We start from the raw sequence: 26200 nt of genomic DNA on the forward strand, positions 1-26200 counted from the left end.
CAGAGTGCCTCTAAAGGATGGGTTCCCCTTTTTTTTTTCTCCTTGCTATTTCAGCAGCTTAATGAAAAGAAATGCTGTGTTTCTAATATAAGATCTATTCTCATTTCAAAATACCTCATTTTGGTTCCCGGTGAGTTAGAAAATTCTTTTTTTTCTTGTCTGGAATTCCAGATTCTAAGCATTTGCATGGCTTTTATTTCTCATCCAGCACTGCTTTCAGACTTCCCTTTGTCTTTCCCTGGCTGTCAGTACAGTGGAGATGAAGCACAACAGATCACAGTCTAACACGTCATAGCTCCTGAAGCATTAAATGTTCCTGTTCAGCTACTGTGTCAACCTCTAAGCATCAGATAACGCTGCAGTTTGCACCATCCTTAGGTTATGCTCAGGGAGATTTTTCTACTTCTTCTTTCTAGGAGCTTAGTGTCCACGGTGTCTGGTACCTGGTCTTTGCTATAGGGAAGCCCTATAGGGAGCCTTTTGCTTGATGCTGAGGAAGGCATTTGGGTGTTTTTACAGGCTGTTTTGGGATATAACTGAAAAGAAGCCTGGAGCTGATGGGGCTGCAGGTGATCAGCTGTGTGTGATGGCACACTGTGCAGTCCCCATCTGCCTGGGGGTTCTCGTTCCTTTCTCCTCCTCCTTTACAAAGGATTGCTGTATTTACATTTTAGGGTCTCCTGGTTCTGACCAGCTGGAAAGATGCTCTGCCACTCTCTCTCTGTCAGCATCTCATCTTTAACTTCCCCGTACCTTGTGCTTGTGTGGTGTTTTCTTTTTGTACTTGAAAGTACAAAAGTTGGTTTTGTGGTGTTTACATCCAGGGCAGATTTAGTTGTTATTGTTGTTTCTAAATCCCCACATGGCTTATATTTTTTGGCATGAACGTGCTCTGTCCTGGCAGCGCCGGCAGCCCCTGCTCACTCACTACACACTGCCTGCTTGGGGGCTGCTGGTGCTGAGCTGCCCCTTGGTCATACATGGGCAGCCAGGGTGCCAACGCACAGTGCTGCGCTCAGCTACGTCTGTGCTGTGTGCATTCTCACAGCCTTTGTTCTTGCAGAATGTTATTTGTTGCTTCTTTTTTCAATCCCTCGCTCCGTTTTAGACCTTTTCTTGCCTTGTGCATCTCTCACTGCCAGTGCTGGAGCCACAGTTCTGGGTCCCTCTGGCTGTACCTGACAGCAGCGGCACGGCCCCCAGCTTAGGCTTTAGCACTGTGTGGGAATCCGACCCGCTCATAGTGCAGGACAGAGCTGAGCAGAAGCCACTTGTCAAAATAATATTGAACCAATAACACGCCATGGGTGGAGCTACTGCGGTAATGGCTAAAACTAAATCTGAATGGAGACCTTTTTGTTCAGCATCCTGGGTCTGAATGAAGCGGGGTACCTGGCTCACCACAGACGCAGGAACCCCTGGATTTGATCAGCACCCACCCCAAGATGCTGCGTTGTTGTGCTGTGCAGGTGCGCGGAGCCGGAGCCTCCTATGGAAGGGATTGATTATTGGAGGGTCCTGATGAATTTTTCATGAGCGGGCGCGCACAGCTGAATGAATGCAGCGAGTGTCGGCGTGCAGCTCGCAGCCGGCCCCGTCTGCAAGGAGGCTGCTGACACACAAACACGCTGGCGCATTTTCAGGGGGAGCGCCGGGCTGATAAAGGCTTTTCTGACAGCGCTGGCTTCTTGCTGTCCTCCCCTTTCTGCTGCCGTTGCTCCAGGCAGCCTTGGCGTTTGGAAGGCAGCCTGGTGAATGAGTGGGATAAGCCCTGCTGATTTATCAACGCTTTTAATCTGCGGCGATGCCTGTGTGATGCGTTTTTGTTCTGCTTTCTGAATGGTGAGAGCTCGCGTAACGTCTGAGCTATGACGGCAAAAGATTCTTCCAGGGAACTTGCTACTCCGGAGTCAGAGATTTACATCAGGACTTTCAAAGAGCAGATGCATTTAGAACTCGAGCTTCCCAAGCTGCCCGGGAACAGACCCACGTCTCCAAAGATCTCTCCCCGCAGCTCCCCGAGGAACTCTCCCTGCTTTTTCAGAAAGTTGCTGGTGAACAAAAGCATCCGCCAGCGCCGGCGCTTCACGGTGGCACATACATGGTAAGCTCTGCTCCGTGCCGGGGGGTGACAAAGCAACAAAGGTAGCAGCGTTTTGGGCTGAAAAATGCGCTGGGATTCATTCGCAGCAAGAGTTGGGTGAATAGAGCAGAGGGCAGCCCAAATGTGTGTAAGGCAGTGCCTCTGCCATTGGCATTCAGCTGCTGCTCCCCAGCATACATCCAGCCCATTATTCCCCTGCGCGGCGGCTGGTCACCAAACAAAGAGGCAGCCAGGAACTTTCCCGGGCGTTGCTGCTGCCTCTGGGAGGCTGTGGGGATGGGTTTTGGCTCCCCCAAGACACACTCTGCCTTCGCACTCGTAGATAACAGCACAACACAGAGCAGGCTGGGAAGGGTCCTCCTGGGGCTGAATCCTGGAAAGGGCTTTAACTTGATGCCTCCTGACCATTGTTACCTGCTTCGGATATCCCTTCTTTCAGCCGTTTTTCACAGAAATTCTGGCTAAGAGCTGTCTTTTCCTTCCAGTTGCTGACCCCCCAGCAGCCCATTTACATGCCATTGCAATTCATGGTCAGCTGCCTCTGGCCGTCAGTTGTGCTGGCTGAACCATACTGTCAACAGAGATCCAACGCACAGCTTTGGGAAACCAGGGGAAATCGTGTTGGTCTGTTTTCTAGATGGTGAACCTTGGACAGCCCACCTTTTCAGCTCCCCGCCTGTCTGTAAATACGCACTGGGTAGCTGTGGGACTCGCACCAAAAACTTTCAGTAGCACTGTCATTTTCAAAGCTTGCCCATACAGCCATGTTAATGGCCTTCCTGTTCTGCAGGGTGAAGCAGAGGAGGGAGGGCTGGGCTGTCCCCCGAGATCTGTGTGGGCCGGGTGCTTGGTGTACCTGAAACACCCCGGTGCCATTGCTGTATCTGCTGCTTTTGGAAACAGGATATTTCCAGCTGGGACCATTCTGCAACGCTGTGTGTGTTCCTCAGCTCCCTGCAGCCTTTTAATTGGGTATAGGCAGTGGTGTTTAGGTTTGTACATGTGGGTTCCTTGGACAGCTGTCATCTCTCACAGCACGGTACCAGGAGGTGCTGCCCATCCTGCCCTGCTGGGTTGTCCTGATAAACCAGGCTACTGGGAGTTAGTGGGGCACAGTGGGTGTCTGTTGCCTGGGGAAGGCAGCGAGTCCGTGTGCACACACACACACCTGGGGATGTAGCTGATAATCCCTTGGACCAGTGGAGGTGGGATTATCCTGAGTTTGTTGTTTAACAGAAGGGTGGAAGGTTCTCGTGCTCTTTCCATTGGAGTCTTTAGAATCAGATTCCGAGTTGCACATAACGGGTTTTAACCTTACAGAAGGAAACTGCTGTAGAAGTAATGAAAATTGCCTTTGCAAGGAAAGGTTTCCAACCTGCTGGGATGCGTGTGCCTGCTGTACAGTCGGGGCGCAGCAAACTCAAGCGTACTGTCAGCTTGCTGTGGCATCTTATGAAACAGGAGGGAGCTGACTCTGTAAGTGTGATGCAACATTTGTTAGATTGTCTGGAGAGCTGTGCTGCACGTGTGCTGTGAGCTGGGCGCTTCCAGCAGGGCGGCTGGATCTGCTCATTAGCTGCAAATCTGTTGTGCAGAAGCAGGAGAACATCCATCACCTGTGCTGCGCAGGAAGGCCGCTTATGTAAGGTCCCCTTGTGCCGTGAGGACGTGTGGCTGGATAGGAAGGGCCTCAGAAGTAATGCAAACCACGCAATGATTAAAAGGGAATTAATCCACCCCTCTGAAAATCACGTAATCTTTAGCTTTCATAGTGTGGTGAACAGGGAACTTCTTCTGTGTGGGGATTAGCGGCATGGTAAATGGTGATGTTTCACCACCTTTATCCGCACCGCTAATCTCATTACTTGATGAATCTCCTGTTCATTCTTCTATGCTCTTTATTTTCAGTTTTCTGTCTTAATTGCTCTGCTCCTTTGCTTTTCAATCCATCATCCTTTCTTGGTGTTCTTCTCCTTTTCTAACTGAACGCATTTCAACTTCTTTCTCCTGGTTATACTGATGAAGTCTGTCATCACCGTTCCTCTTCTGTACCCAATCACTTTTCAGCAGCAAACAAAAAACAAGGCTGTGATTCAAACACTTCTGTGCTCCGAATGTTCCCCCCAGGACCCAGTTGTCACGACAGTACATGACCGACATGTCAGCACTGTGCCCTTCGCCATCTGCCACCCATCCCTGCCTGCCTGCAGCCCTCCCATCACATGCTGTGGCTGCTGCTGCTGTGCCCAGTCTTTGAATACCTCTTCCATAGAACCTAACAGTACTGGAAAGGGTTAAGCCTGCACTCTTTTTCCTCTGCCAGAATCCACAGGTCTCATTCTTCCATCCCACACTTTTGTCCTGAAGATGCTGAAACCCCCATCCCATTTCTTCCTTTCTGCAGCCAGCCTTGGTACCGGCTGTGTTTGTTGGCTTCTGTGTCAGCGTTTTAATGAAGTGTTTTCTTAGGGTACGATGTTTATTGTCTTATCTAAGACTTTTTATTTCTTTTTTTACAAATGAGTTTCTATCTCCCTTTCATTGGTTTGGCGAGTTTACGTGAGTTCTCTGCTGGTAGCAGTCACCTATGGAGCAAAGAATGCACAAGGTAGGATGGAAATGGCACGGTAGGAAATCTCGCTTTGTTTTGTTCTTTTGGTTATCTTACAGTGCAGTTGAAATGCCAACACATTTGCTTTGTAAGGTATACTGCAAATTGTGAATCATATGCTGGCCTTAGGTTTTTGTTGAAAACATGATCTGTTTTCATTGCAAAATAATCTTCTGTGGTGGAATTTATTAAGTTAAATAGTATGGCACAATCCAGTCAGAGGGGTAGCATTTGAGCTCATTCCAAGCCTGGTGAATAACAACTGATCTGTTTAATTACTCGGAGCTGCACGACGTCCTGTAGGCACATCACAGCTATCAAGAGACGTAACGCTTTGTTTTGCTTTCTGAGCATCGAGCTTCTGGAACCAACTAACAAAGGCTGAACTAGTTGCAACCTATGCTGCAACAGGAGTTCAGACAATTCCCATTTTGGGGACTGTCTGTGTACTTGAATTTGCTGAGGATGACGAGCGTTTATGAGACTCATGAATCTCCTCAGTCATTCTGGCACCGAATCCCAGGCTGGTTTGGGTTGGTAGGGAGCTTAAAGCACCCCCTGTCTCACCTCCTGCCAGCTCCCATGGCCCAGGTGCCCAGGGCCCCATCCACAACCTTGAGCATCTCCAGAGGTGGGAGGCCCACAGCTCTCTGGGCAGCAGGGCTGGGGCCTCACTGCCCCCCATGGCAAAGTATTTCCTCCTAGTGTCCTCAGGACCCTCACAGAGCTGCTTTTGGGGAGAATGAAAGGGGCCTCAGCTGCACAAGTCCTGTTCTAGGCTGAATTAGGAACTGGCTTTTGTTTTGGAGGCAAAGGTGGTCAGTCTCACTGTAGCCTGTTTCCATCTGAAAGCACCATATGATTTGATTTTGGACGCATTTCAGCTTTGCTGTATATGTAGCAGGATGCATTTCCCTAGTTCAGGAGTTGAATAGCATGCTTGTCTTTACTTCATGAACAGATCTGGTTTTGTTTTTCACTGGCTATTGATACAGCTTCAAGCCTTTGTTCATTTGAAGAAATAGGCAGAGGAATAGGCAGTTTATTCTCTTGCTCGCTGGTATTGGACACATGAAGTTGCTCTGTTATTTGTTGAAACTCCAAGGAGAAAGAAGCCGAATCAAGGAGGGAAAAGGATGGGGAGGGTCAGGAGGTTCTCTTCTTTTTACCCCTGCTGAATACATTTTCCCACACATCCCAGGAGAAGTTCCTGAGCAACAGCCAGAGTGGCAGGGAAGGTCCCAAAGGGCACAGAAGTGAGGAGGGCTCATGGAACAAGAGACATAAGAACACACAGCAAACCCAAACTCTCTGGGTCATCCTTAAACTGCCCTGTCAGCCTGCTTTGCCTTGGGGCCTTGCTTTATGGTGCTGGAGCTGGTTTCCAGTAGTGACCAATGAAGCACACTTGTATCTGCCGCATCATTTGTGCGCTGTGGACGAGCTTTGCTGCAGAGCCATCATACGTTCTGTGGTTTGCCATTGTTTTTTATCTTTTTTAGCTTTGTTTGTGAGTAACCCCAGCAAGCCCTCAGAAATGATTCCTCTGTGTTTCGCTTCTGTTGCCCTACAGTATCTTAGTGGAACATCGCACTGATCCCATAACAGTGATGTGTTTCTTTGTCACCCAGGGCAGGTTTGGGGGTTGTTTAACAGCTAAGGGTGGAGGTTCTTCTGTAATTATTGTAGCATGAGGTTTTTGTGACAGTCCAGTGGAAAATGCTCTTGGCAGAGGTGGATTACAGCAGTGTCACAGAGAATGCTCTGCTGGTTGGTGCTGTGATGGGCAGATTTGCAAACATAGATTTGGAGAAGCAGAAAGAAGAGATTGGGGAAGTTAAAATGTGGAAAATTAGGGTTGCTCTCAGTCTCCTAATGGAGGACGTGAATGAGATACAGAAGTAAACAAGCTGCACTCTGCTGAAGGGGTGTGATGACTTTTAGCAAGCGTCGTGCCGTTCTGCACAGCATGAACGTATTTGCATCCATGTTCATTATGCCTTCACATTCACTGCTTGCCTTTTCCACGCTGCTGTCTGGTGTGACAGAAAGCACAGTGCTTTGCAAATCAGTGGGCAGCAATGCTTGACATCTGTGAGTCTGTGCAACATAAGGCTATAATATCAGGCTGTAACTGATAGTAAATATTTAAGGCTGTATCTTAGCTGATAGTAAATACAGGGTAATGCACTGATATAGAGGCACAAGCAGAATGCAGAGGTGGAACGAGAAGACTGATGCCAGAGCAGGTGCTAAAGTTTTGGGTAGAATATTGCCCAGGTAGGAGTTTTACTTTCCAAAAATGCCTGCAGAGGTGGAGTCTCAAATAAGGCTCTGCCACTGGGAAGCACTGTAAGAAAGAGCAAGTTTGAATTTCTCAAAGGTTTTTGTTCTTTCAGCATTGTGAATAGGTATTGCTGAGGAACACATCGGGAATTAAGCAATGCAGGAAGAAGACTGGAGAAACAGCAGTGTGTTTACCAATGCATTTATTTTTTTTTGTTGCTAAAACGACCTGTTTTGGTTGTGGGTGAAGCACAAGTGGTACCTCCTGATGGCCACATCTGTCCTCATGCTGTGCTGCGCTGTAGTCTATTCCAGCCTGTTCCATTTTCCACATCACTGCAGTAGGGTGCCTGAGTATGAATCAATTGGACCTGACCCAGATTGCTTTGGTGTTTTGACTTTCCAATACAGTGGGAAAGTGTGGAAGAACCCAGGGTGAGCAGGCTGTGAGGAGGGAGGGCACTGAGGGAGGAGGAGGGGCAGGCACTGTGGATGTGGTTCTTTTGTTGCTGCAATGATCTGCTGTGCTGGGAAGCTGCCTGCTTTGCTACCATCTAGAACTTGTTTTACTAGAAAAGGAAAGCTTTTATGGGTAACATTAGGATGCCTGCACTCACCGCAACTGAATTACCTTTCTGTAGTCAATGGAATGTTGTGTAGAGCCCTTCTGCTTTTCTTTCTCAACAAGAAAGCTGCGTTTTATCATGATGGAGCAATTAACTGCAGCTTTCTCCACAATAGCTTGCAACAAAACATCTGCCTGGAAGCTAGTGGAGTTAAATGGGAACCAGGTTATCAATTTTTAGGGAGTAAATCCATGCTCTTGTGGTGCAAGAGTTCTTGTTGCACTCTCAGCAGCTCCATGTGCAGCTCAGTCACTGTGCATGTGGTACCCCAGTGTGTCATGGGCAGCCCTCAGGAAAGGAAGGCCTTATTCTGAGTACAGGTGTACATACAGCAGGTGGACCTGAATGTTTGTGTATTGAATAATTACCATTCTGTTGCAGTGCATGTCTTGTTATTAAAGCCTGTGCTGTAACATGCATTCTATTTTATTGATTTCTGACCTGGGTAGCTGTCTAGACCTTGGAATGGAAAGCGAGCGTGTAGCTCCACCTGTAAGCATGCATCCCCAAAGGAAACACGAGGAGAAATTAATCTCATTTTATCAGTGAAGGAATACGAGAATCCAGAGGTATTTCTCTCAGCTTAGATACGGCTCTTGCACTGGTACAGGTTGTCCAAGTGCATCCAGTTACAACAAAAAGTGCTTCATGAATAGTCTCCTTTTAAAACATCAGCATGTAGTTTTTACCCTGGTCTCGCAGTATTTACTGTGTGGTTTTGAAATGCACAGAATGTGGTCTGGAAGCAAGTGCTTGCTCCTTGCCTTGTCAGTACATAAAGAACCACGTAAAGAGCCCTTGGTGTGAACTGGAAACATTTTGTGCAGCTCCTTTATTTCAAACAGCTTTAATGAGCCCTGCTGACATTGTGCATACGCAGGTAATGACTGCATAATGATGGACAACTTCATTAGGTTGGAAGGAAAGTTTTCTTTCATAACAATAATGCAGAATTAGCTCTTCCATTTTATTGGGTTTGTTATTACCAGGATAATTGGAGGATCTAATTCTGCATGGAGCCCACTCTGTTCTGGAGCTCGTGCCACAGAAAGAATTTGCATCCATTGCAAGTGCTGCAGTTGCCATCCATCAGCAGCAGCTTGTGCTGCCCTGTCTGGGCACTGTGAGAGCAGCTGCTGGGACCAGAGCCCAGTGTGGCTGAACAAGGCAAGGCTTTGGGGCACTGCCCCATGCTGCTCAGCCTTCCACCTCTGGCCATCACCTCTGGATGCTGCCTTTGTGTTCCAGCCTCAGGGAAGTTTTGTCTGCTCCTCTCAGGTGAGGACCAGGTGTAAGTGAACTACGCATTTATTGCCTGCGGGTCCTTTCATCTGCAAGTGATGGTGCCTGGTGAATACACTGCCAGCCTCCCAGCGGTGCATAAGGCAGCCATCTATGTTTCAGAAATGCAGATTTCTGTGAGCGTGCAGGAGCCAGGTGAGTGACAGATTAGTCAGACGTCAGTGCCAGCTTTCACGATCTTTATTAGAGCATCTGTGAGAGAATTGAGTGCTTCTTGCCTGAAGACTTGAAGACATGTATGCAGACTATGGCTGTTTAAATGCTGCAGAAAGCAAAATGGGGGAGTGATTTACCTAAGAGAGTAAAAAAAGTCAAGTAGCTGACTATCCTGATGGTATTCATACAGCACTGTAAAGCATAAGAGAAAGTAAATGGTGTTCATGATGTAATACATTTCTTCCTAGCCCTGCCTCATCTTCAGGAGCCTAAATTTTATCCTGAAAAGTCAAGTTCCTGTGAATTATCGTAGCGATACCATTTGGTCCCAACGATACTTCTGCCAGAGTACAAGAAGTATTTGCTTACAATGTAAAGACACAAGTTGTTGAGAAGCTCAGCTGCAGCCTAGGGCTGCCGTAGCCTTATAGAAGCACCTATGTCCAGTGGCCCAGTGCCGTTGCTCATCATGGAGTCTTTCCCTGCCCGGCATTGTAGATGTAGTATACGGTGCTGATGCTTTCCTATGAATACGCTAAAAGCACAAAGATGGTAATGTGATCTTTTGACTTGGATATCTCTATGTTGTCATCTATTGTTGCAGTTTCACATAACCTTAGTTTAGTATGTTTTTCTCATCTGGGCATGTACATTTCTGGGATATTCCCCTTACCCCACGACCTGGAATATTCCTGTTCTTACCAAGGGCTGCTCATGCTGCAGCTTTCGCAGAAGTAGCAGCATAATGACCATCAATATGAGTACACTGAGTTAGAGCAGTGTTTCCTCTCTGCCATAAAAACAAGCTGTTTTTATGCACCACAGATGGAGACACCTCTCTGCTGCTGGAAAATGGCATGGCACTCAGCGTGGGGTTTGCATGGCTTGTGCTAATGGCTGAGTGGTTGGGAGTCCTGCTGTAGGGATTCTGACACAGGCGTGGGATTGGTTGAGGATCTAATTCCTGGACATTAATGAGTGCTCATTTAAGAGCTACTCAGCCCATTTACCTTGTTCCTCCTCTCTCAAACAAGTTAGGTGGGGAGGAAAATGGAATATTTGTATGAAGAACAGATGAGGCGGATAATCCTGGGGAGGCTCATTTTTCATCAGCATTCGGTTCTTGTAACAATGAGTACATTCACAGTGTATACGAGGGCTTGGATTTCCAGGAGCTGTCACAACTGCAGAGCTTTTAGCACCTCTATTGTGTGTCCTCTGGTGGTACGCTGTGCAGGCTGAGCGGTGTCCCTGCTGTGTCCCCTCCACCAGCACTGCCTTTCCCTGTGATTACTACTGATGTGGTTTACTTTGAGCTGGTGTATTTGCTTCTGTCCTTATCTTGCTTTCCCAAATTCTGTGGGGTTTTTTTGGGGGGTGATAGGTGTGGGATCACCGTGGCTGGAAGACATGTGCTTCCCAGCTGTAAGCATGCTGTTCCTCTGCATGGGTTGCAGGTAGGCATGGTAGCCTGCTGTCAGATCAAGTAGACTGCACTCTCTGCTTTAGAGTATTTCTTTAGTAGTTGGCTTAAGGAGGAGAAATCTCAAAGCCAGTGGTGATTGTATGCACCAAACTGATGGCTGCAGGTTAATGGTGGCAACCTCCAGACACTAACTTCTGAGGCTGCGTGAAACTCTCTTCTTCCTTAGTCTGTATGCCCTTCTAAATCTAGCCAAGGTCTGCACTGTCAAATGGGATCCCCTCAACAAACTGCACTGGGAGCTGTTGGAGGCCAGGAACATGAAAGAAAGTGGCTCTTGCATTGTCCCTCTGGTGTTTGTAGGCTGGCTTTGGTGACATTGCTACTTGCTTTCCAACAGCTTGTCATTAAACTGAGCCAACATTCATTGAACATGTCCATCTTGGGGTCACACAGTTGTCACAGGGCAGCCTTTTTTTCCATGATCCTGAGCTCCTTTGGCTCTGGATGATGTAACAACAAGGAAGGAACAATCAAAAAAAGACAGTGCAGCATAGAGAAGGCGACACCAGAAGATGCAGACTGGAAGAGCAGATGCAACGAGAAGCCCACGCTTCCGTACAAACATGACTTTGAAATAGGCACTCCGGAATGCAACGTCTTGGCAATATCTGTATGTCTGGGATCTATAGTCGACTGCTGTCTTTTCTTCTGACTTACAGAAGGGTTAAGCAGGCACCTCTATGGGCACACGGATGTTTTCTAACTCTCTTCTGCCTACGTGAGAAGCACCTTCCTAAATCACCAAGACCTAAGCTGTGCCTTGCTTTCTAAAAGAGAATGAAGAGAATCCGCACTACCGTACTTGAAAACTGCCTCCATAAGGAAAAAACATTAATCTCTAAATGTCAGGCTTTGCTATTTTTACTGCATATCCCGGAAAAAAAGCTCCTGTGTTGCTGTATGCATTCCGGATTGCAGTACACAGCATGCCCACCATGGACAATTAGTACCGTTTGTCATGCAGGAAGCATTTGTAAGAAGTCATAAATGTCTTCTGATGGTCAGCCTTTTGTGGGTGGAATCTGAATCTTCCTCAGTGGTGCTTGGAAAGCATTGGGGGGGGGTTGTAAGAACAGACCATGTATTTTGGCTTACAGTTCCACTTTCTTGAATCCTGTGCAGTAGAGCCCCATGGAAGGCCGAGTGAGAAGCATCAGGGCTTTGCTTTGTGGGATAGAGATGTTTTCTGATGGGCTGTTTTGTTGTATTCTGAGCATATTTCTGTTGTTTGGATTTGCATTCTATTACTCATTAATGATATTTGACAGCATACTCCCTTTGTAGTGTACTTGCTCAAAATCGCCTCCAGCTGTGCTTGAGAAATGGATTTGGTTTGAACGCTTGGTTAAAATAATTCAGAATAAGCTAAAAGGCCTTACGTTGATGTTAATTCACAAAGTGAAATTTGAAGAATACTATGAATTAAGATCATGGGCCTGTTGTGTTGCAGTAGATACAGAAAGCGCTGGCAGATGCTCCTCTTGGGCTGGACTAGCTGTGCTGGGGAGGAGATGGGGAGGAAAGAGACTTTCTGCTCGAGTCTCAGGGCGTTCTGAGGAAACCTGAGGAAATTCAGTGGTGCTAAAATGATGCATGGGCTTTCTGCAGTGTGCTTGCAGTCCCCTTTGGAGCAAACGGTGGGGTTGTGCACGGTTTTCTATCCAGGGCTGTGTCGGAACATTTCCATCGGTCTCTGTGTTGGTCGCTGTCTGTGCTCCCCAGGGAGGGGATGGTCGCAGCAGTTGCTCTGTGGGTTTGTGTCCAGGCGTCAGCTGTTGGGTTTTCTTTTCACAGCTTTGAGCATTGAACAAATAGGTGCTGTATTTCATTGCTAAAAATCTAATTTCTGAGTTGGTACGGATGCAATTGCTTTCCTAAGGAAGGTCTCGGTTAATATCCGATTTCTCTCGTTATCGTCACATTAAGGCAAAGAAAAACAAATTCTCATTACTTCTGGACTTCAGGGAGAATATTTCCTATGTAATAAACACCGCAGGTTTGCTCATTCGAACGTAGCGGGGTGGAAACTGATTTCTTGGGGAAAGAGCAAGTGCTGGTTGCGGAGGAGTGGCAGCAGTCATTGTCAAATCCAGCTTATTTTCTTTGTGAGCGGAAAGGTCCTGGCTAGCAGTGATACAAACTTGAAATGGCATTGCCTGAGGCAAATAATACCCTGTCTAACGCGTTTGATTTTGCAAAGATAACAAGCTGAGTTACATTTCTGCTTTCAGTAATATTAATGGTTCAAGGAAAAGGACTATCAGAAACCAAAACAGACGATGAAATCCGCCCTTTATTCTAGCATCACTCGAGGTGAAAGCTAGCGGTGCCTTAAGGAAATCTTTGCAAAAAGTGGTCTTTAGTGGTTTATGAAGAAAAATAGAATTTGTAATGTATTTTTGCAGGATTTACAGCTGCTGGGGATTTGGGGGGAGCATTTGGTTAAATAGGTAATGAATAATTCAGAGCAGCTGATTTATGAACCCCGTCAGATAGCCCAGCAGCCAACTTCGCGGCCTCAGACAAAGACAATAAGCACACAGTGCTGGCTGAGGCTGCAACCCGCCGGGATGTCAGCACTGCACTGTGAGTGTGGGATGGGCAGAACAGGAACATCTCCCACCAGAAGTAACCAAGCCATTCTGGGGCAGAAGGGAGGCGGTGGGCAGGTGCCTGCTGAGGGGGGGGGATGGCCATGCTGCTGCACTGTGCTCTGCTGAGCTACAGGAATGGGAAGCGAAGGAAGGGGGAGGTTTCCCTGATGAGCCTGCAGTCTTAATTAACCAGGCTTAACAAAAACAATTACCACAGATGAAGCTTAAAAGGAGATAAGAGAGATAGAAGTGGATCTCTAATAGGGAGGAGAACACAAGCAGAGATTTGAATGTTGGAGGGTGCTGTGCCTCTGCTTGGGACAGCAGATGCCAACGTAGTGCCTTTCCTGTGCTGCCAATGGCCTATTTCCATACGGGATCTCTTGATCTGCCTGTTCAGGAATGTAAATTTCCAAGCTGAGTACAGCATTTCGGAGACTTAAAAGCACATCTCTTTGCAGCGTGTGCTCTTCACCTCTCCATGCAGATGCATTTTGAAGGAACTTTGGGTTTGAAGTCACACAGCAGTCTTCGCAAAATGGCAGTATGTCACTGCTGGAAAGAATTGTTTTCTCCTTCAGTGTGACCCAAGTGCACGCAATTATCCCATGTTCTGTGCCCATCTTGCCATGATGGCCTGTGCTGGGCATCCTGGAGCTGTAGCAGTTGAGTGGATATGAGCAGATGAAGGGCAGGCATCACTGCTCTGTCTGTCATAGTGGAAGTGACTGTGACCTCTGGGCATATCAGAGCTGCTCGGAGCCGCTCAGCCAGCCCTTCCTTGGGCACATGCCTCCTTCCAGTTGTTTCTGTGCAGGAGACAACAGGGAGATATCATTGTAGTCACCTGGTCTGTCACAGTGCTGAGTCTGTTCGGGGCTGGGAACTGGGGAGCAAAGAGATGTTGGCAAAGTTGGAGCATGGATCTGTGCAGCTTCTTGCAGCTGAATGGGATTTGACTACACACATAGAAGTTAAATGGATGTGATAACTCCGGCTGGTTTTGTCACCAATAATTCCTGCCTGGAGCAGGATATTAAAAAGGACAAATGAATTAAAAACAAAACTGCTACTGACGGCGCATTTTTATTTCACTCTCTTAATGTTAAATTAATTGTTGACAGGGATTACTTAGGCAGAATAGGTTTGTGCTATAGTTTAAATTAAGCCATTGTGTTCTTACTTAGAGTGCAGAAAAGAACCTTCCAAATTTTGAAAAGGTCGCAGCTGTTAATCATCTCGGGAAGGCAATAAAATATTCCAGTAATGACTCAACTGAAAGGAACAGCCGCGATGTAGGACGCAGCGGTGCGTGCTGCTGTCCGCGAGGTGCGGCGGGGCCATGGCTGCTGGGGAGCGCGTGCAGCTGATAGCTGGCCATGATTAATTCCTCTTGTCAGCCCTGGTGGCAAAGGTTCCCAGCTCGCTGTGCTCATCGCAAAGGAATGCAGTCTTTGGGGGGGCTGTTTTTAGCTCTTTGGTTTAAGAACTGTAGATCCCTCCCGGGTCAGATGTTAGACTCCTCGGGTAGCGGCTGCGGTGTGAGAAACACCTTCTCTACATCTGCTTGTGTTAGATAGGAGGTAAAGGGCAAGTCTAAGAATTAACAAGCTCTTGAGTGATTTAGAAGTCTTTGGTTAGCAAAATCACTAAGAGGGTCCTCCTTCCCCCCCATCCCTTAAAGCTGGTGGGTCCTTACTGAAGAGGAACACCTTCAGGCTATGGAGCACAGTAGCAGAATGACTTTGATTCTTCATTTTATCCCATTTTTCATGCTTTTTGTTTGTTACCACTGTGATGTGTTTTTCACTGCTTATATTAATACCTGGAAATGGATGTTGACAATCTGTGTGTGTTAGCTGTAACATGCCTGAAAGATGGCTGTCTTCCAGTTGTAGCCATTCTTGATATTAATCCCAGTGGACCTTTTATGTTCTCTTTGTATTTCCTTCCAGACCCATCATTTCTCTGCAGCACACAATGCCAGTTCATGTGTTGGCATTCGGTTTGTTTTCCCTTGCCTGGAGTATCCTTATCTACAGTCATTTTTGCTGATAAGCGAGTGACTTCCTCGTGTTTTAGGCAAATGAGATAGTAATCCAGAGACACCCGAGTGCCCTGCTGCTCCTGCATCTCTCAGGCCGGTGCGTTTTCCTGCACAGTTTGCTTTGCCAAGGCTTCTATCAGCCACAGCATCTCTTTATTTATTCCAGCTCTTACCTGTCTGTGCTTTGCAGAGAGTGCACAAATGGGCCTTGAAGCTGATGTGGAATATATTGGCTTCCCACCTCTAACCTTGTGTTTTTTCATTCCATGGCCATAATCTTTCGCTGAACTGGTGGGGCTGTGCTGTTTTCATTGGTGTGCCATGCGTGGGCCTTCTGCTTGGATTTGCATTCTGTGCAGAAGATTAATCTCTAGGTCATCAAATTTGAGTCTTCTGGGGACAGACCACGAGGAATTCTCTGTGCTGCATGTTTCTGAGTTGCTCTTCATACAGAAAGTGCCTTATCCAGATGGCAGCTCCCCGTACCCCTCCCATTGTGGAGTCACAGTGTGTAAGCGCAGGCTGCTTGGGGCTGAGCTCTGTTCTTTTTCCCAGTGTCCCCACAGGCACATGGTACCTTGCAGCATGCCCAGAGGCACGCAGTGGGTGGCAGAGGCTGTTCTCTCTCCCAGGAGTTACCTGGCAGCCTGAAGCACGGCCTCCTGGAGCACAGTCTGTGTACTATGTGACATCAGTGGACATCCTGGGGTGTCTGGTCTGGTCACCGGCTGTGCCCACTCCCCGTGATGGACCCCTTCTGTCCCTGTGGTGGGAGAGAGGAGTTCCACCTTCCAGCACAGCCCATGCAGGAGTCAGAACTGCCCTCCTCTTCTGTAGGTAGCAGAGCCCCAAGCAGCAATGACTGAGCAGCGCTGCTGCTTCCCATCAGACTGACAGTGCTGCTGAGCGGAGCCCAGGCCCTCCCTGGAACATGATTTTTAGGGTAGCAATAATTTATCCACAGATTCTCCTGTAGCTGGGAGAAGTCTTGGCGTGTGAGAGTCAGCACAGCTCCGGGACACGTGCATCTGCAGGAGCATGTGTTGTGACAGCTCCCATATGTTGCCACCTACACGAGGAAATGTGATTTCTGCCTCATCAGCCTTAATTCTTCCTGGGAGAGAACATGAGCGTTTCGCAGGGTGTTCAACTGTTGACCAGTCTTCCACCATCGTTGTTCCAGGTCCCTTGTGTTGTTTCTAGAGCCCATTAATCTATTTGCAGCCCTAAAGTCTCTTGCTGCTCCCCATACATCAGCACTGTGTAAATGATTTCCCTGTGCCTTGTCCGTGAATATGTAACCTGTGGTGTGTTGACCAGGAGGAGCACTGCAATGGGAACTGTATGGGGGCCAGCAGCCATCCAGCTGTGTGTGCATGAGCTCTCCTCCAGGCAGCCCCTTTCCCTGTGTGGTTGTGTGGCTGTCAGGGTAGATTATCCCAAAGCACAAATCAGATCTGTAAGAAGAGATTAAATTTACTTTCTTTTGTTGTTAAGCTGGATTCATCCCAGGTTGGTCCGTGATGCGGTTGGAGCAGTAGTAGACACAATCCAATGAATTCACCAATTGCTCTTTAGGCTCATTTAGTATTTTTAATTGGTCTTTAGTCCCTTTATGAGCTGTCGTCCTGCGGATCACGCTGTCAAGTAGAGCAATGGGTGTGTTTTATTCTCCATGTATAAACAACCAAGGTTAAACCTGCAGTCCCTGCTGTGAGTAGTCCTCCAGTTCATCTATAATGTCTAAGGGTTGAGGATCCTGGTGGAGAGTCGGCATAGAGTAAAAGGGAAAGCAGTTCCATGTTCTTGTCAAAGTAACTGAAAGTTTGGCCAGTCCAAAACCAAACTGACCACACGATTGTGGGGAGTTGGTGATCTCTGGTAAAATGAGGCTGAAAAAACAGAAGGGTCACCGAGGGTCACGAGAGGTTTCTTTCTTTTATTTAAACGTGCTCCTGGGTGTTTTTTTTCCCCTCGGAGAGGCATGAGATGATTCATTGCTGCTTTCCTGGAGGAATTTTGGAGCTCCTGAGTAAGCAGCAGCATCCCAATAGCGTGCACTCGTGCTGCAGCTTGTTTACTCGAGGAGATATGCATAACACGGGTTGTAACTCATTAATCTGGATGCATTTTCCCATTACCGTTATATTAGTTTTAGACCCTTCTTAACCAATTTCATGGTGTTGATCTGCGTGTCAGGTCTGTGTGTAGCCATCAAGGTTTGAAGAATACTTCCACTGAGAAGCCTGTACTTGTGTTGAAAGCTTTAATATTGAATTATTGATATGAGGCCAGCAGAGTGGATAGGTACGCTTGCCTCCAGCACTAGAAGCATATTGTTTAGTGCACTGTGATCTCTTACAGTAACAATGTTCTTTTTCTTGCAATGCGTATCTCTGTTTGGCTGACCGAGCAATGTTTTTTGCTCATCATCTCTCTATCCAGAAAGGCAAATAAGGCTCTACAGAAGCCTGGGAAACATGTCAAGAGTCACTTGCTTTTCCACATCTTACCTTCACGAAGTCTTACACAATTCTACTTTGAAAAAGCATTCACAGTCCAGCAAACATCACCCATCCGGAGAGGTGAAAGCACCGGGTGTTTACTCAGGGGGCAATTACTTTCTGTTAATGACGTGACAAATTTCAGGAGAAGGAAGCTTTCCTTCATAGCTGTTGGAGACAGGGCAAGAACTAATCAGCAAGTTCTGAGCACAGGCATTCCATATAGCTCCATTGGGAGAAGGGGAAGAGCTGAGCCTTTGCCTGGGAAGGCTGTAAGGCTGTAGCACTGTTTGCACAATGCATCTTCATGGGGGCTTCCTGTGCAGTGTGTGGTGGTAGTAACATCTGCAAGGCATGAGGGCTGGATCTCCAATGTAAGTACTGCAGGGAGGGAGAAGGGTCATAACATTCTCACTGTTGCTTTCACCTGTGTCCTTTTCCCTGCTGCTCTGTTGGTCTTGCATTTAAAGTCTCTCTATATGTTCCTGACGAAGGCATAGTCCCCTTGTGCATGTGTCTGGAGCAGTGAGCTGTAGGTCAGAGTGGAAAATAATTGCTGGAAAGATTGATGCCTGTGGTTGCATAAGAGCCCAGCGTCCCATCTGCATGCCCTGGCTCTGGCACTGAACGTGCCATGGGCACTGCCAGGACAGCCTCCTGTCCTCAGCACGGCTCTGTTGGGCTGCAGGGCACACTGTGGTCCACCTTATCTCTCAGCAGGATCATTCCATTGTTGGTTGTTTGCCTCTTTATGCAGAGGTTCGGCTGTGGGCTCTCCTGCTTCCCTTCTCCAAATAGTTATCATCCATAGCATCGCAGAGGCTGAGTTCCAGCAGCAGCTCCTCCACTCACTGCCCTCCAGGTGACTACTGGTATTGCTGCTGTTGGTGTGGTGAAGCTCTATCTGCATTGGTGAGTGCTGCTGTGCTCAGTAAGAGCAAATTTAGAGGAAAACAGTGAGGACCCACTAACTGCCCGGGCTCTGGGTCCTCACTGCAGTTCTGAGGGCAGGGCTGGCTGCAGGAGCCGTGAGCCCCAGCAGTGCCCCTGCCAGCTGGCTTTCCCCCACATGGACCCACTTTGGGAACGCCAAGATGTGCAAATTCCTTGCGTGACGCAGAGCGTGGATAGCAGTGCTAGACATTGCCTGTGTGCTGCCACCTCAAATGTGATAAAAGAAATAAATAGAAAGGGAGCTAGTCTGCTGCAAGTGCACGCTACCTAGTTACTATGGCAGTTAATCAAGGGACCATGGAAACAATGCAGCCCATGTTCTATGGCTGCTTCTGCCGCTCCCACCTTTAAACTGGGTCAGCCAGAGGAGCAGGGAGCAGCGCTGTAGGGGTGGGGGCCTGGCTGCATCTGTGGGCTTTGTGTTTGCAGAGGAGGTGATGAGGCAGCATGGGATCTTACTGGTAACGTGTGGTGCAGCATCTGGGAAAACAAAGCAGGGATTCCTGGATCAGGAAATCTTCCTGTCGGTCCCTAGACTGCATCCACATTGTTTATGTAACAGGGACAGTCTCTTTTTTGATGTTAAAACACTACCCAGGCTTCCTCGTGTGGGATCTCGGTGCCTACATGTCTCCTTATTGAGGGATAAATCTGTGTACCATTAAGCTGATTCTTGGGCCTCTTCTTGTCTTACGTAACAGAATGAACGACAGCTGCCGATGTTGGCCAGGTTAATTATACCTCTGTGGATAATCCCTCACTCTATTTGGTTCCAGCTGTTCTGGATGGAGCTGGATGTACCTACCCAGGGTTTGAAATGCAGCAATGCTGCATCATTAATCAGCATTCATTTTGTTTGTCATGCATCTCCCCGCAGCAGCTGGCAGCCTGGATGGAACCACTCGGGTCCCAGCCCCAGCAGCGTCACTCTGTTGTATTTCTAACTTCAGGAGGGCTCACGCAGTGAGTGCAGCCAGGCCGTCCTCCTGTTGTGTTAGCAACTCTCTTGTTCTGTGTCTTCAGCTCGGAGCATTCCTGGGTGTCACTTAGGAGGAAGTGAATAGCTGCTTCGCTGTGTGTGACACGTGGTGTGTTCACTCGCCTCGGATTTTGTTCTGTGAGCTGAAGTCACGCAATTTTCTCTAAAGAGAAATAAAAAGTGGAATATAATTCCTATCAATTAAGTGCGTTATGAATGTTACCTAACATTCTCAGGGATTAAAACGAAGATTACTTCTTGTCACTGTCAGCATCACTTCCTACGTGCCTCTAAATACCGTTTCTGTTATGGAGAGCATTACATTACTGCAGCACTGCAGACCTGAGCTCTCCTTGCAGGGCCACCCAAAGGGCTGCAGGCTCCTGCTGTGCTCCATGAGTCCTTCCTGCACTCCCAGGGCCCCATCCAGGTATGGGCATATCCCCTCCCTGCTGTGCTCTGCAATGGAGGTGCTGTGTTGAATGGAAAGCCTGGTTGTTAAACTGGAGTAAAGTTTAATGTGTTCAAATCAAGAGCAGTGACAAACAATTGCCTGTTCCTTTGAGTTCCCAGCAATGAGGACTAATTCACGGAGTTTGTTTATTTTTGCATTGTGAAGTATGATTTTTTCCCTTAGCATTGAGGTAGATTCTCCATTTCTGCGTGTCCCCTTCTTCATTAAGCAATAATGCAGGGAGAGGGATTAAGACACCTAAACCCACTGCACACAAAGAAGGATTTGCACTTTGTTTGTATTGCTCCAGAAATGATATCACGGGGAGTTTTGACCTTTAAATATATTCTTTGGTGCTTTTTGATATTTAAATTGAAGCAGTATTGTTCCTTTCCTCCTCTCTTCCCTTTAGAATAGCTCGGTAAGGTCCTGCAATGGCATCTCACATGGCTTCAGCTTTTAGGGCTCCTGAAGAAGCCAAGGCTTCCATTGCTGCCATGATGAGGGAATGTGCAAGCTGTGATGGCAGTGGGCAGGCAGGGCTCGGTGTGCGGCACCAATAAGCCCAGGAGCTGGGATAGGGATGGGGAGACCTGGGCCAGCAGCACTGGGAACTGCAGTTGGCTCAAATGAGAGGGGATGCTGTGGTGCTGGATGGGAGCAGCACACTGAGCCTGTGGTTCCTGTGATAGGGGCTGGAACAGCTGCCCAGAGGCTGTGGATGCTCCATCCATCTCTGGGGGTGTTCAGGGCCAGGTTAGATGGGGCTCTAAGCAGCCTGGTCTAGTATTAGATATGGAGGTTTGTGGCCCTGCCTGCAGCAGGGGGGTTGGAGCTTCGTGATCGTTGAGGTCCCTTCCAACCCAAACCATTCTATGATTCCTGGGCCAGCACTGCCAGCATGCAGGTCCTGGGAGGGTGTGAGTGCTATGGGAGATAGATGCTGCTCCCTGCTGAGCAGTCCGGGTTGGGCAGCGTGCAGACAGAGCATCCCTGCGGCTGTGGGACCTGGAGCAGCAGACACAAGAAAGGAGAATAAATGCCTGCCAAAAAAAAAACAGGCGCGTGCTGCTTCGGGCGGAATTTTCCATTCTGCCGAGCAGTTTGCTGTTTGTGTGCTCAGACTTTCAAGTCACTTGAGTGAAATAGCAGAAGTTGTTCCAGCACTGCGGGCAGCAGCGGTTCCTCCTTGTCAGTCAGCAGAAGTCAGTGGGTTGTGCTTTGCAGTAGGACCCAGTGCAGGTCTTCTCTCAGTGCAGTGTCTGGTCAAGCTGGCATCTTGCAGTGTGTTTTCATAGGGCTGCTGAGGAATGGAGTGAGGAATGTGGGAGCTTTATTGGTGTGAAGGTGTTTGGGCTTCAGGGAATCTCCTCCTCTTGGCTGGAGCTCCATGGCACACAGGGCACCCTCCAGCACTGTGACATGTCCCTGCACTGACATTGCGTGGCTGTCAGTCGTGCATTATGTTAAGAATAGCAGTGGAGGGAAATCTGGCGGTCTGATAGTGGGTAAACAACCAGTATGTCAAGAAAAGGTTTGAAATTCTGTGGGTTTAATTAGTGCCTTCTGCCGTGAAAGACACAGGTGGGAGTCATTAGCTTGATGAAAAAGAACCCTAAGCCAACCCACCCCAGGGCAAACTGTTCTTCAGATCTGGGCTGAAAATAGATAACAGGGGAATTGCAGGAGTGTTGGGTAGTGCTAAAAGTGAGAAAACTGCACGATGAGAGATGGACCAGGGTGATCTTTCCAGGATGGATCAATGGGTGGCAGAGAGAGGGGCTGTGTGTTGAAATTCAGATTGAGATTTGAACTTGCATACAGCAGGGTGTAGCTGGAAGCAAATACTGGTAAGAAAATGTGCTGTAGAGCCCGGCTGAGATTTCCATGTCACCAAGGTTGGCTTATCTCTGCTCAGAGTCCATGGTGTGGTTCTGCAGCTTGGTCATGTTCTGCTGAGATGAAAAATTAGCTGCTCTGCATTTATCAATGGGGGACAACAGAATGTTGGATAGGCTTAAATTACACATTGCAAGCAAGAGTAGGACCCCAAGACCCCTCCTAGAGGTGACCAGCAGTCTGAGCAGGCAGCATCGCTCGCTGGTTCAATGGTGCATCAAGTGTGGACTTTGGGAGGTGGCAGCTCGTGGGGAGCGGAGGAGCCCGCAGGAGTGCTGAGTAACTTTCTTAACAAACAAAGACCATTAACATAGAATGAGGATGATGAAGCAATAAGGGCGTTGTTGCACATCGCTGCGTTGTGCTGCGCGTCCCCTCTGCTGCCCGCACCCCCCACCCCCCCATCCCGCTCCGTCCCGATGCTGCTGGTAGCACGGGGTCACCTCGGGCTGGCGGTGCCCGGCGGCTGCGGTGTCCGTGGGGAGAGGAGGGAGCGATGCTTCGTGCGGCACCGCCGTAACCATGACACTACGGACGTCATCCGGCGAAAATAGCAGTCGGGGCGGCTGCGGAACAAAGCTGCAGCGGCGCCGCTGCTCTGAGCGAGGGTCCTTAGCGGGGTGCTGCCGTGTGCACGAGGCTCATTTACATAGAGATTAACGACCCGCTCTAAACTGCTTTTTCGGGCTTTTTCATAATAAGGAATAATATCAGAATTGCAAACGCCGCGGTGCGCTGAGGGCTGTGCCGTGCCTTTAAACTGATGGTGGAACCGCAGGATCTCTGAGTGTCGCGGTGGAGGGGACACACACGGAGCGCTGAGCCCAACCCCAGCACCATGAGCTCCGGGTCAGGGCCGACCCACTGCCTTGGGAAGGTGCTGAGCCCACCGCCCAGTGTGGCTCAGCCTGTGCCTCACCCCCCCAAACCCCCTCTGACACAGCCCTATGTCCGTTCCATTGGGCCCTATGGCACTGAGCTCTGCTCTCTGTTGCTCCTGAGCTCCCTGTGAGGTTGTGGGGCTGCCATGGGGAGCTGTAGGGTGACCATGTGGGCATCAATTAGAGCTGTAGATCTGCCATGATGCCTCCCCCCATGGAAGACTGCAGATGCACAGCCCAGTGCTGAGTGCCTGCTGGAGCCCCTGGGTTGCACTGAGCGGTTCCTGCATATTACTCCTGTGCTGCTGTGGTGTCTGGCTGCAGTAACTCGCAGGTGGATTTGTGGTTTGCTTGCACTGATGCCAAGGCCTGCTGGCTCTGTTTTGCTTTCCCCCGTGACAGAAGGACAGGGTCACAGGGATGCATCACATTGGTAATATGAGGAAGGCAAACCCATCCTTTGTTTCTAATGAAGTAGTTTGAGATGGGCATGAGAAGGAAATGGCAGTAAGGAGAGGGGAAGCCCACATGCACACAGCGGCTGACGTCAACAACCTGCAGGTCTGTGGGGCCCGTGGTCCTCGTGCTGGGAATGGGTTTTGCCAGGAAAATTCAGAGCTTACTGATGATTAACAAGACCAGCGAGCAGGGAGATGAATTGCTATTTTGGACGTTTGAACTCCTTTTCAAAAGGAATGAGTTATTTATATTCGTACATAAATAGTATTAGTGGAGCTCTCTCCTGCCTTAAATAAATTGTCAGAGAGTAAAGCTGATGTTAAGCAATTTTGTCTCTGGTATTAAAAATGAGCTACAGTGTTATGAATAATCTTCAGACCTTTATTTGTGCTGCTTGGAGAAGTTGAGGAAAATTTCGCTTGACTTGGGGGAATAAATGGGACAGGAATGTTAGAGCACTTGTTTTTCTCTCATTCCCCTGGGCTTTTCGAGCCTAGAAGCTGGACATAATTTTTGCATGAAACATTCAGGGCTGTGTAATGATTTACGAGTCCTTCTTGAAGCTTACGCTGCATTTTCTAACACTGATGGTGTGTTGAAAAAGCAACCAAGGAGGTGATGGAGTTCAAGCAGGGCTCCACAAGGCTTCTTCCAGGCTCTCCCAGCCAAAGGGAGCTTTGGGAGCAGCATTTCCCAGCTCACGGAGGTCTCCTGGGTCGGCGGCTGAGGTTCAGGGCTGGCTCTCTGGTGGGTGATGGCTCTGACTCATCTCCATCCTTAGCCCACTCATAGCGCATAGCGAAACGTTCTTCAAAGGAAGCGGAGCTGGAGAAAGTTTTCACTCCTGGCAACACCCGCAACAAAACCTTGAGTCAACGTGTTCAACACAAAGTAACCGACATGAAAGGAATCAAAGTGTTTTATTTTATTTGGCGAAAGGCGTTTCAGCCGGAGAAGAAAGGTGAATCCCTCAACTAACGGCGCAACCAAGGCAGCGTTGCCAAGAACAATCTGTCATCTCTCTGCATCAAAGGCGCTGCCGGTGCCCTCCTTCTGCTTCCTCAGATCAAAGTTGCCTGTATCCATAAATTACCTCTGTTCAGAATTGCTGGTGAGTTTTCCATCAGCTCCTCACACTCTGAGATCCCAGAGGTGTTCAGCACGGAGCACAGGGGGGAAGCAGTGCGAGAGGGGTGAGTACACCATGGAGCGTGGAGATAAAGTATCCATTGCAAACCAATGGATATTCTGGCACTGTCCTGTGCTCTGACCCACCGGCACCAGCAGAACCGAACCTCAGTGTTCTGTGTAAGTCCTGGGCTGCTGAAATGCCTTTAGATTTTTTGAGACGTGTGTCATAAATAAGTCAGGATATCACAAAATCACAGAAAATCACAGCTTGGGTTCAAAGGGATCTTAAGACCCATCCAGTCCAACCCTCCGCCGTGGGCAGGGCTGCCACGCACTAGATCAGGATGCCTAGGGTTATGTGTTTTCATTACCCTTAGGTATCTATGATCTTTTCAGACTCCCATGTCTATGGAAGCACCCATTGCCAGCCGTGGGACCTGCTCGTTTCCTCCTGTGTTCCTTCCTGTGGCAGTCAGTGTGGTTACAAGCTGCTAAGCAGGCTGATATTTTATTTTAATTTTTAAGTGCCTACGTATATAAAATAAAAGATCAAATACAGAACTGTCAAACAATTGCAGTATTTCCACTCTGCCCCTTACCAGGCTGCGGCCACTTCTGCAGTAGTTCTCAATCATAGAAGCAATTGAAAAAAACAAAACTTGTGTACTGTATTTTAGCGTGGTGCCTTGAGAGAACAGCTCATAAAAAGTGCATGAAGTTAGTCATGGAAAAGGCCCATCGCTTCCTGCTGCCCACACACGCCTCCGTCCAGCGCCGCACTGCAGCAGCAGCCCCGGGGTCAGCCCTTCCAGCTGCTGATGGATCACAGCTGGCAGCTCCTCGGTGACGTCCTGCTGAAGCCACTCACCTGTTGGTAAAGCAGCATCAGCTTTCTGTGGGCTGTCACGGTTTTCCCTGCAAAATTGCCCTTCCGTTGCCTGCTGCTGCCACCTCTGCCAGCTGTGACACCCACGAGGGACCGATGCCGATCCCTGGCTCAGGTTTGCCTTAGTTTCAAAGCCCTGGGCTGCTCCAGGAGATCTTTGCTTAGTGTAGAACGTCACATGAGCAAATAGTTCATTTCTGCTTTGAAGGAGCTTTGGTTTTCTCCCCTCCCATTTCTTTTCCTCTCTCTTTTGGTGAGGCTTGGATCCCCGTGCCATGGCCAGCCCTCTGCCTTTCAGTAACGGGTTTGGGAAGTGCTGACAGCTCTCACTGCCATGGGAACAGCACTTACTTTTTAATCTGCTGTAATCAAGTACATAATCAACATAATTAATTTCTATACCGTTACTCTCCTTGCTTCAATTGCAAAACTACCAGAAATTGCTAAATTGATCCTAATTTGGGGGGAGTGTTTTCCCTAAGTATTTTAGGTAATTTCCTTTCTTGCTAGCTGTTAATTGCTAATCGTTGTATCGATGAACTCTGCTTTACCTTGTGTTACCTTTGCTCGGCTGCTCTGTGATTTTTCTGTGTGGCCATATGAGTTTGGGGGTGACACCTCTTTCTTTGCAGAAAGGCAGCTTGATTCTTGGTTCTGTGCTCCGATCCTGGCATGGTAAGGGTGGGCTGGGCTGCCTTCCAACCCAACCAGTCCATGATTCCCTGGTTTTTGCTGAATGGTGATGACCATTTCCACAGTGATGATGCAGGTGAAGGACCTGGGGCTGGTGCCTGTGGCAATGCCCAGCCTTTCTGCTTGATGCCCATCAGCTGGGAGGCTC

The 26200-nt window shown here is 48.4% G+C and overlaps 1 protein-coding gene across 5 annotated transcripts in view; it reads left to right on the plus strand.

Moving 5' to 3' along the window:
* The window catches only part of PDE4B (phosphodiesterase 4B), a 131354-nt gene that overhangs the window by 32117 nt on the left and 73037 nt on the right, over positions 1 to 26200 (plus strand). Inside the window, exon 1 of one of the 5 annotated variants that reach the window (XM_015870791.3) lies at positions 32 to 2104. The exons of the other annotated variants lie outside the window; for them this stretch is intronic. Within the exon in view, the coding sequence (XP_015726277.2) occupies positions 1869 to 2104 (236 nt within the window). The 5' untranslated portion in view covers positions 32 to 1868. Of the gene's footprint in view, positions 1 to 31; positions 2105 to 26200 lie in introns of those variants that run through there. 5 annotated transcript variants of the gene reach the window in all.

Source organism: Coturnix japonica, chromosome 11, assembly GCF_054131305.1.
Source record: "Coturnix japonica strain WE chromosome 11, WE-NBRP24, whole genome shotgun sequence".
In the NCBI taxonomy this organism is placed as follows: domain Eukaryota; kingdom Metazoa; phylum Chordata; class Aves; order Galliformes; family Phasianidae; genus Coturnix; species Coturnix japonica.